The 11,100-nt window shown below is 57.2% G+C and overlaps 1 protein-coding gene across 1 annotated transcript in view; it reads right to left on the bottom strand.

Moving 5' to 3' along the window:
• The window catches only part of trpa1b (transient receptor potential cation channel, subfamily A, member 1b), a 163,080-nt gene extending 153,073 nt beyond the window's left edge, over positions 1–10,007 (bottom strand). Inside the window, exons 1-2 of the mRNA XM_038808471.1 lie at positions 9,906–10,007; positions 9,542–9,704 (exon numbers count right to left, since the gene is read on the bottom strand). Coding sequence (XP_038664399.1) covers positions 9,542–9,704; positions 9,906–10,007 — 265 coding nt within the window. The remainder of the gene's footprint in view (positions 1–9,541; positions 9,705–9,905) is intronic.
• Between the last annotated feature and the right edge of the window lie 1,093 nt (positions 10,008–11,100).

Raw genomic sequence — 11,100 nt, forward strand, 5'->3', positions numbered from 1 at the left:
CTCCTTCCTCCCCCGCCCTTCCTCCCCCCCCTTCCTCCCCCCCCCTTCCTCCCCCGCCCTTCCTCCCCCCTTCCTTCCTCCCCCCCTTCCTTCCTCCCCCCCTTCCTTCCTCCCCCCCTTCCTCCCCCCTTCCTTCCTCCCCCCCCTTCCTTCCTCCCCCCCTTCCTTCCTCTCCCCCCCTTACTTCCTCCCCCCCCTCCTTCCTCCTCCCCCCCTCCTTCCTCCCCCCCTTCCTTCCTCTCCCCCCCTTCCTTCCTCCGTTAGTGGGGGGGGGGGGGGGGTGCGGCGTTGGAGGGGGGTAGGGGTGGTGAAGGGGGTAGGGGTGGTGAGGGGGGGTTGGGGTAGGGGCAGCGGCGTGCAGAGAGGGGGGCGACTGATGCCCGGGGCCAACGCACAGTCGCCCCCCCCTCTGCATGCAGCTGCCCCTACCCCAACCCCCTCCCCTCACCACCCCTACCCCTTCACCACCCTACCCCACTCCAACGCCGCACCCCCCCACCCCCCACTAACGCCGCACCCCCCCCCCCACCCCCACTAACGCCGCACCCCCCCCCACTAACGGAGGAAGGAAGGGGGGAGGAAGGAAGGGGGGAGGAAGGAAGAGGGGGGGAACGGAGGAAGGAAGGGGGGGACGGAGGAAGGAAGGGGGGGACGGAGGAAGGAAGGGGGGGAGGAAGGAAGGGGGGACGGAGGAAGGAAGAGGGGGAGGAGGAAGGAGGGGGGAGGAGGAAGGAGGGGGAGGAGGAAGGAAGGGCGGGAGGAGGAAGGAAGGGCGGGAGGAGGAAGGAAGGGGGGAGGAGGAGAGGGGGGGTGTGGGTACCGGCCTTCAGAGGGAGGGGGACGGGGTGTGGGTACCGGCGTTGAGAGGGGGGGACCCGGCGTTGAGGGGGGGGGGACCCGGCGTTGAGGGGGGGGGGGTTGCGGCGTTGCGAGAGATGGGGGGCGGTGTGGGAGGGGGGTAGGGGTGGTGGGTGGGGGCGGCGTGGGAGGGGGGTAGGGGTGGTGGGTAGGGGCGGCGTGGGAGGGGGGTAGGGGTGGTGAGGGGGGGGTGGTTGGGGTAGGGGGCAGTGGCGGACAGAGGGGGGGGCGACGGTGCGTTGGCCCAGGGTTACCGTAGCCCCCCCTCTCTGCACGCCGTTGCCCCCCAAACCCCCCCCCGATGCCGCAACCCACCCCCCCGATGCCCCCCCGAAGCCGCAACCCACCCCCCCGATGCCCCCCCGATGCCGCAACCCACCCCCCCCGATATGCCCCCCCGATGCCGCAACCCCACCCCCCCGATGGGCGCAACCCACCCCCCCCCGATGGCCGCAACCACCCCCCCCGATGGCCGCAACCCACCCCCCCGATGGCCGCAACCCACCCCCCCCGATGGCCGCAACCCACCCCCCCCGATGGCCACAACCCACCCCCCCGATGGCCGCAACCCACCCCCCCGATGGCCGCAACCCCCCGATGCCGCAACCCACCATCCCCGATGGCCGCAACCCACCCCCCCGATGGCCGCAACCCACCCCCCCCGATGGCCGCAACCCACCCCCCCCATGCCGCAACCCACCCCCCGACACTGAACGGCATCAACCATCATCAATGGTTGACGCCGTTTTAAAGCAACTGTGATTTTCGCCGACGTGACCCGTGGCCACGTCGGCGGGACTTCGGCCCATCCGGGCCGGTGTATTGTGGAATCTAAAAATATAATGAAATCCCGTCGGCGCCAGATGTTTTCAGAGGCTGCCGGCGGGATTTGCACAACGCCGGTTTTTGGCCGGTGGGAGATTTAAAAACCCTGAAATGGATGGCAAAGTCACAAATTACATTATCTGTCACTGTTACCATGATCCATCCAGTCCTTTACCATCTCTCTGCAACCTTTGACATGGTTCAGTAAAGTATCCTCCTCAAATTAATTTCCTTTGTGGGTGAGACTGCCCTTTTAAGACCATAAGACATAGGTGTTAGAAGGAAAGTTTAAGGATTACTTAGAGTGTTGTATTCTTTGGGGGTTGTATTTGAATTGATGGTTGCTAAGATGTTCACTGTATGTTTTAAAAAGGTTAACTGATTTTATAGAATAAACATTGTTTTGCTTTAAAAAATACTTTTAGATTTCTGCTGTACCACACCTATAGAGTGGGACGTGTGATCCCCATAACCATAATCTATGAAAAGTTGTGGGCCAGGTGAACTCCATGATACACTCTGGGTTCTCTAAATCCTGGCCAACAACACTGTTGACATTTTGCTATTTCATACTTGGAAAACGGAGGACTGTCAGAGATAATTTCGGGAAGAAAAATCAGGAATTATTCTGAATGGCTGAATCGGTGTCAACTATCATCACCCAAAGTGAAAATTACTGAGAATCATAGAATTGATAGTGCAGAAGGAGGCCATTCGGCCCATCGAGTCTGCACTGGACCTTGGAAAGAGCACCCCACTTAAACTCACACCTCCACCCCATACCCGTAACACAGTAACCCATCTTAACCTTTTTGGACACGAAGGGCAATTTAGCATGGACAATCTACCTAACATGCACATCTTCGGACTGTGGGAGGAAACCGGAGCACCCGGAGGAAACCCACGCAACACGGGGAGAACGTGCAGACTCCGCACAGACAGTGACCCAAGCCGGGAATCGAACCCGGGACCCTGGAGCTGTGAAGCAACAGCGCTAACCACTGTGCTACTGTGCCGTGGGAAAGAAGGTGGTGAGAAAAGAAAGGTGGTGGGATTCTCAGTTCCTGAGACTAAGGACTGGATTTTCTGATCGCCGACGCCAAACTCACATTCGGCGATCAGTCGTAGAATCCGTTTTTACACTGGAATCAAGGGCGGCGCTGTTTTTACGATGTTCCCGCCGTCAGGATGGTTTCAGGACGTCACCTGAGGCCCTCCCCCAGTGCTCCATTCCCGATGGGCCGAGTCCCCGTCGGCGTGGGACACGTGTTCTCACAAATCTCAGGGACCTCGCGTAGCGGCTGCGGACTGTGTCCAGCGCTGTCACAATCTGGGGGGGGGGGGAGCCATTCCGCTGGCAGGGGGGGCTTTGGCGGGGGCTGGGGTAACTGGTGGGGGGTGGACCGGCCGTGGCCAGGGGATTCACAGGGTGGCAGTTTCTGGCAGGCCGGGTCCGCATTCGGCTGACGCCATGTTGTCCGGCGCGGCCGCCGCCGTGTGCCTGCGCAGCCACGGACCCGGCCATTTCGTGGCCGTCTCCGCAGGTAAAACCCGGAGCTTTACGTGCCATGGCTGCTAGCCCCCCACCGGGCGGAGGATCAGTGCAGGGGAGGCGCCGTCTTTTTGGTCGTAAGGCCAGACAGATCCTGCGGTCATAGCCGCAGAATGGGAGAATCCTTTCCTTTGTGTTGTGTCCGATGCAGGATTCGTGGACTTCCATGACTGCAAAACTGGCGCCTCACCTGGACCGATTCATCTACTGTCAAAGGATTAGCACAAGTGCCACGTGGAACACAATCAATTCCAATGAGAAATGGTGCCAGATTTGCTGGATCCAAGATTGACACTCAGGAGGCTGACAATGTCCAGCCGCATATTCACACTTCACTTCCCACAAACACCATCCCAGCCAACAAGATGGCAGCAAGAAGAGCGGCCCCATGATCCCCTGATGCCGAGCCTGAGACCCTGCTGGATGGGGGAGAGGCTGCTGACCCTGTAATCCGGCCCGGAAAGGAGGCTGCCAGCCACTGCCTTTCGCCGTGCCTGGGCGCAAGTGGCAGAGGCGGTCAGCGCCGTGGGCAATGCCATCCGGACCGGCCAGAGGTACTGGAATAAACTGCACGACCTCCTCATGGCGGCCAGGGTGCGTAGGCAACACTGTATCCCTGGCAATAATCCGTTTCCCACACACCCGTAACCCGCCAGCCCCCCTCTCCCTATCCGGAGAGCAGCCTGATCCACACCCTGCACCACATGCCGGCACACATACAGTCTGCCATGGCCGGGTGCCCTGACGGCTGAGACCACCAGCTACCCACCCTCTGGGCTGCATGCGTCAGACTGCCTAACACTGTCTGCTCATCACCGCTGGGAGCAGGGCAAAACTGGGTAGGGACCGCAGGACCTGCAGCCCCTCGCCATGGCAGAGCAGAGGACCCTGGATGTGGTCGGAGGCCGGGTGGAAAGGAAGGTCGCCGGAGTGAGGTCAGCTGTGGGATAGGAAGTCAGACCCTGCTGAGATACGGATCCCCATGTCATGTGTGTTAATCCCTCCCCCCCCCCCCCCCCCCCCCCCCCCACCCCCCCCCCCCCCCCCCCAACACCACCTCCACACCGTCCTCACCCTCACCTCACACCACCCTTGACACATATTTCCGGTAACAGCTGTCTCGAACATCCTCCACCATCCCAGAGACACTCACCTCGGCTGGGCACTTTAGTGAAGAGGCTCCTGGGAGACTATCTTGTGCGCACCGCTCAGCTGCTCCAGTACATCAGGTGGAGGTAGGAACTCCCGAGGGGACGAACGGTTGGAGGGGGTGCTGTCCCCGAGGACTAGCTGCCATCCAGACTCTTGGGCTTCTAGAAAGGACAGTACCATCGATTGTGGAGATGCAGTTGCAGAGCTAGGGACTACATGAGGGGTTGTCGGCGAGCATCCAGCACCTGCAGGTGCAGTTGGAGGAGTCCAACCACGTGCAGGGTGCTGGAGTAATGCCGACCATGTGTGCCACCCAGGCCAACACCGCATGGGTGGCGTCCGCAACGGAGGCCTTGGGCGAGGGTTTTGACTATGGATCAGCATGTCCAAGGTCTGGGGTATTCTGTGCAGACGCTGGCCGAGGCCCAGGACAGGGTTGCCGCCTCACAGGCAGCCATGTGCCAGAGCCACCTGGAAATTGCAGCGGTGCTTCTGAGTGTGGCCCAGTCACAACAGGCCATGGCTGGGAACGGCGGCACATTGTACAAGCACTGGCCAACGTGGCGCAGAAACAGAGGGAATGTGGCCCAGTCCCAGAGGGAGGTGGCACAGTCGCTGGTTGATGTGGCGCAGTCCCAGACAGAGATAGTCCACTCTCTGTGCTCCATGGTCGCGAGCATACAGACCCTGGCCGAGACCAGACCAGGCCTCCAGGACTGGCAACACCAGTTTGGGGGGGGCAGCCTGAGGAAATAGCTACGCTTGCACCCTCATCCCATGGAGTTGCCTGAAGCCATCAGGCAGGCCGAGGGAGGAGGAGGCGATGGGCCCGTGCTGGTGACTCCCACAGGGGAGGTGAAGGAACTCAGCAGCACCTCGGATCCCTCCTCCTGTCCCTGGTGGGCAGAAAAGCGTGGCACCAAGCACCTGGGATACCCGAGCAGCAGCTGGGCCCTTCCAGGCCCAGTCGCCCCAGAAGATGCCCGCCAACGGTGACCCAGGGCACAGGGCAGGAATCACGGCAGGCCACCTCCACTCCTGATGAACCATCTGGAGATCCACTAGACGTAGAATTAGGGCCCGTAAGGCCAGAAAGTTAGGCACCAGTTACGTTGGCATGGATGCAGGGCCCAGTTTAGTGATAGGGGCTAGGCCATGAATCTGTATATATATGTTGTCACATTAAACAGCTGTTCACACTGTTACAACCTGCCTTGGTGCTCTGTCAGATGGGTGTGAGGGGTGGACTGGTCTGGACTGGCCATAGAGGGGGTGTGGGGCAGAGGGGAATTGCCGGTCGTTGTGGGTGGCCGTGGTTCACCACCTCTCCCATTCCCCCCCCCCCCCCCCCCCCCCCCCCTCTCCCCGACCATCCCCACCACTGTTACACCTGGTATTCGATGGCACCATGAGATGGCACCATGGCTCGCATGCATGGATCACCCAAGTGGACGGTGGAAAGTGCTACCGTGGGCAGGATCCAGACAAATGATGCGGAGCACCAGAGCTCATCGCAGAGCACGTTGTCAACATCCTTCATCCCATGAACCAGACCCGCTGTTATTGCCAACCCAGGACACGCACCCTGTCGTGCAGCAGCTATGTATTATGGAGGGGGTTGTAAGCGGAGGGGTGGCTAGGAGGGGGCGGGGGTTATGAGGGTGGGATGCGGTGTCCGTGCCCTAGTCCTAGTCGGTGAAACTGGAGGCAATCAGGGCAGCCAGGTTGGCCCTGGCGCAAACATTGTGCGGCCTCCCGTGGCTGCCGAGGCCCCATGTCCTGCCCATCTTCGGCCTCCCCCACATCCTCCTCATTAGACAAAGCCTGCCGTTCATCCGCCTCAGCAGCGCAATGTTGTGGAGGATGCAGCAGGCCGCCATATTGCGGGCGACCCGCTCAACAACATACTGGAGGGCCCATCCAGAGCAGTCCAGGCACCTGGGGCGAAATTCTCCGACCCCCAGCAGGGTTGGAGAATCACCTGGGGCCGCCGAAAATCCTGCCCCTGCCGTGGCAGAGATTCTCCGCCACCCCACTCGCGATCGGGGGCCCCCGCTCAGACTCCGGGCCAGTGCCCTGGGTGCACTATTTCTCCTTCCGCGGCCGCCACGGCCTCCGCCATGGCGGAACTGGAAGAGAAACCCACATCGCGCATGCGAAAGCCTTTCGGCCAGCCCCGCTGCCGGGGGCGCCGGTTTTTTGCGCCAGTCTTCTGGTGCGAACCGCTCCGGCGCGGGGCTAGCCCCCAAAGGTGGGGAGAATTCCCCACCTTTGGGGAGGCCCGACCCCTGAGTGGTTGGCTCCACTCCCCTACTCCGGGACCCTCCGTCACGCCGGGTAGGGGAGAATCCAGCCCCTGAACCGCAACTTTGGAGGCTGAAACACTGCTCGATCATACTCCTGATTGTTTCATGGGTGTCGTTGTAGCGGGTCTGTGGCCTCCGGATAGGCATCATCAGCCACAACTACAGTGCATAGCCCCTGTCCCCCAGGAGCCAGCCCCCCCCAGCCGGAGGAGGGCGGAGGAGGTGCCGGGGTGGGGGGTGGGGGGGGGGGGGGGGGTCTGTTTCAAGGATGTCTGGAATCGTCGAGTATGTCAGGATGAAGGCGGCGTGCACACTGCCTGGGTATCGGCAGACGTGTATGATGTGCATCTGATGGTCAATTATCAGTTGCATGTTCATTGAGTGGAGCCTCTTTTCAGTTGGAGCAGTGCGGCCTGTCACCTGCAGGTACTCTTAGGGACACATGTGTCCCATCAATCACCCCCATAACCCAGGGCATGTCGGCAATGGCAGTAAATCCCGTTGTTCGAGCATCCTCAATCCATGTTGACATGGATGTATTGAGCCGACTGTGCATATAGGGCCTCCATGATGGCTCGGGTGCACCGAGGTCTGTGAGAGCTCCGACAGGTCCCCACTTGCTACCTGGAAGGAGCTCCTCGTGTAAAATGTCAGGGTAACCACCACCTTGATGGCCATCAGGAATGGGTGTCTTCCCCCATAACCCCGCGGTGCCAGGTGTGCCATCATCGGGCAGAAATGTAGCACTGTCTTCCTGCTTAGCCGGAGTATTCGACAATGTGCCCGGTCCGATAGATCCTCGAATAACAGGAGCTACCGGTACACACGAGGTCTCATGCGGCACCTCCTTGGCATCTCCACCTCCTCGGCCTGTTGGGTGGCCGGCTCTCCAGCCTGGGCGACTGCCATCTGTCCCTCGATGGCACGCTCCGCTGTTGCAGATTCCTCCTCCTCCTCGAGCAGCTCCAGCTCGTACAGCCACAGGACATCCCCCAGGGCTGTGGAGACTAGCAGGAAGGCCACCATTGCTGGTTGAATTCCAATATCCATTGTCTGCAGGGGGTGAAGGGCCGACATGTTAGCATGGTGGGTACCGCAGGTTTCCCCCCGCCCCAATCTCTGCACCCCTAGCCCCCTCATTGCCCGACACTGTGGGGTCCTCTGGCCCCGGCACTCGCCTCTGCTGCCAGGGTACCATTGGGTGGCGCTGTCCTTGCCTGCGCTATGCTCCACGGCCCCCGCCCTCACCCCCTGAGCAGCTACTGTTGAGTGGGCTGCATTATGACCTGCCAGCCGGTAGCGCCGGGTGGGAGGGGTTATGGCAGAGGGTGGAGTGCGGAGTGCGGAGTTACGGCCACACATACGGCCGGTGTCACTCTGCAGAACCAGGGGCCAAAGTGGATGGTCAGTGGGGTGCACAGCGAGAAGACTGCCTTACAGGCCGCAGAAATGGCAGTCTGTGTCTAGACACCGACCTAGTCCCATGGAGGGTTCACTCCAGCCCCATGGCCCGTCCCCTGGTCACCCCCCTTCCCACCGGCTCTGACAGGGCACACCCCCCACCCCAGACAGCCCCGCCAGTAACCAGCCCGGCACCCCATGACCGTGACTCTCCGCGTCCTAACTCCTGTCTCTCTCCCTCATTATCAATTTCTAGTGAACCACGCCATTGGGAACTCGGCCCATTAGAGGCGGAGAATCGCAGAGGGCCTGGCGAATGCCGGGTCTGGCCCAGTAATAATATGCAAAAAGTGTTTATTGGACATGCATTCTGGACGGCATTGATGCCACTGTCGAGGTGGCGGAGAATTGCGATTTGGCCACCACGATTATGTGCGCCCGCCACGATTTCGGCTTCGGAACTGATTCTCCACCCAATTACGTTTCTCAATTTTGGCGACAGCCAACGGAGAATCCCGCCCAGGAAATTTGATTGTGGAAATGATTGCAAATGATTAATTTGGCACATGGAATCATGAGAGAGACTCACAATGGAACAACAATACTAAATTGTTAACAGTCAAAACAGCCTCCAAAGTACAATTAAAATTTAAATTAAGTTATCCAAGACTCAGAACCGTTTAAGTGCTGCAATTCAGTGAAATTTAAGTACCATGTATTGGTAATTAAAGCCCATGTGTTAGATAAATAGGGGTGATTGGTTAGCTCAGTTAGCTAGACAACGGGTTTTTGCAGAAAAAGATAATGAGCGCAATTCAGCAGACTCAAGTTAAAGTTTCTCCCTGCCAAGACAGCACTTAGAGCTGAGGCTTGCCAGCAGGAAAGGCTCCCCGCAGATCAGGCCACCATTTTGGAAGGCTGCCTCGATCTTTCCCCCCCACCCCCATTAAAATATAAATATTATATTATAAATATTAAAATATCCCCCCATTCAGGCCCCCGCCTTTGGACTCCTCTCAGCCCGCAAACCTTGGGGAGGACCCCGGAAACCCCTCTCCCTCTAATTGGTAAGGCCCCCCACACTGGGCCCGCTTAGCTCCCAGCCAGAGAGCAGAGTCAAAGTGAAGGATAATGTGGCATTTCCCTGGAACATCAAGGTTTTCTGTTGCAGGTTGCTACCTATAACCAGCTTTTGCTGGCAGATTTGAAACTCCACTGGCCGATCTGAAACTCCGCAACCTTTAGTCGACCTACTGCTAAACTGCCATTTAAATTAGGCCACCATTCACCCGAGACAGACAGTCTTCCCACGCTTGGCTTCAAGTAAGTTAAGGCAATAAGTGACATGTTGGGATATTAAAATACCCCCTTACATATTGCTTTATATTGGAATCACATGTAAACAGTGACACATCTTCTTATATTTAATCCTCTAATTAAGATTTACCTTCAAATTTGGCATGCTCGGTGATCAATGTCAAAATGCCAAGGTGACCTGCTCCAGCTGCATGGTGCAATGGGGTTGATTTATGTTCATCCACCTTGCGGAGGCAGTCAAGGTCTTCCTCCATTAACTTTTCAATCTGTGTTATATCGCCATCATCAACGAGCTAAGGGATAAAATTCATTTTCAGAATAATGTATTTCCACATTAATGTCTAACATTTCTCATCCCTTGAGGTGTCAAAAATCTGATCATATTATATCTCAGCTATATCAAATGTATTTATGTTTTATGTCAGCAAAAATGAATATTTACAGGGACAATAAATGAGTATTTCTTCTTCAAATACTGCATTTCATACACTTACCTTAAATATGTTTTCACTTTTCTGCGACGTTAATTTGTGCATGTTAACAACTGATGAATAAGCATGATTATGTTTCATCACATTTCTGAAAAGATTTTCCATTGCACTTTTTTTCATAATTTTTCTGTGAATAATTTACTTTTCTTTCCCCCAAGAAATGTTTGATTTTTTTTTAAACCGACATTCACAGGAACTTGAGCCTGAAAAGCAACAGACAATACTCCAAATTATTAATAAGGCAAAATAAGCATGTTAACAAGACAATAATTACAACAAGCATTAGTGGAAGTACCATCATCAATTTGTTGATACATCCAGCAAAAATATCTTGGGAAATCTTTGGAAATAATGAGCCAAATATTGTTTGGGGCCCAAGAATGATATCTGCTGCAGGTTAGACTTACCTGCTTAATTTCCATTATATTTTGTCACCCAACTTGCCTGAGGTACAAAATGGTACAGACACAGTAAGACCTTGGCAATGAATACAGGGCAAGGAACGGCATATCTCCTTTTTCAATCATCATGAAGAATTGTGAAGTTAGTGGCAGGCACAAAGTCTGAACAGCCAAGCGTAAATTGGTAAATTGAATGTAAAATCAGGGTACAGATATAGAAAAAGAGAGGAAAATTGGATTGAAAGAGAAGAAAGAGGCAGGAAGAAAAAGTTAAGAAGACTAAATTTGACACTTTTAAAATCTTGAACGACAATTAAATCCTGAAGAAAAGAGATTCCACTGGCGGGGTTCTCCGAACCCCGGGCCACATCGCCCCGATGCCAGCACACGATCCCTGAGGAGCGGCGAATCGGCGCCATTTGCGCCAGCACGCTTGACTACGTCTTTTCGCCGGGCCGCCGATTCTCCGGCCTTGATGGGCCGAGCGACCGAGCGGCCGTGCGGCAACGGCAGAGTCCCGTCGGCGCCGTCCACACCTGCTTGCAGCCGGTGGGAACTCTGCGCGCAGGGTCGGGGGGCGGCCTGTGGGGGGGATGGGGTCTCCTTCACCGGCGGGATGGAGGGGAGGAGGACCTCCGATGGGGCCTCGCCCGCGATCGGGCACACCTATCAATGGGCCGGCCTCTCCAGCCCCGGCCCTATTTTGTTACACGACCCGGCTCCTGAACCCCCGCGCCATGTTGCATCGAGGCCGGCGCGTTGAGGAAGTCCCCTGCGCATGTGCGGGTTGGCGCGGT

The sequence above is a fragment of the Scyliorhinus canicula genome, chromosome 10, assembly GCF_902713615.1.
Source record: "Scyliorhinus canicula chromosome 10, sScyCan1.1, whole genome shotgun sequence".
NCBI lineage: Eukaryota > Metazoa > Chordata > Chondrichthyes > Carcharhiniformes > Scyliorhinidae > Scyliorhinus > Scyliorhinus canicula.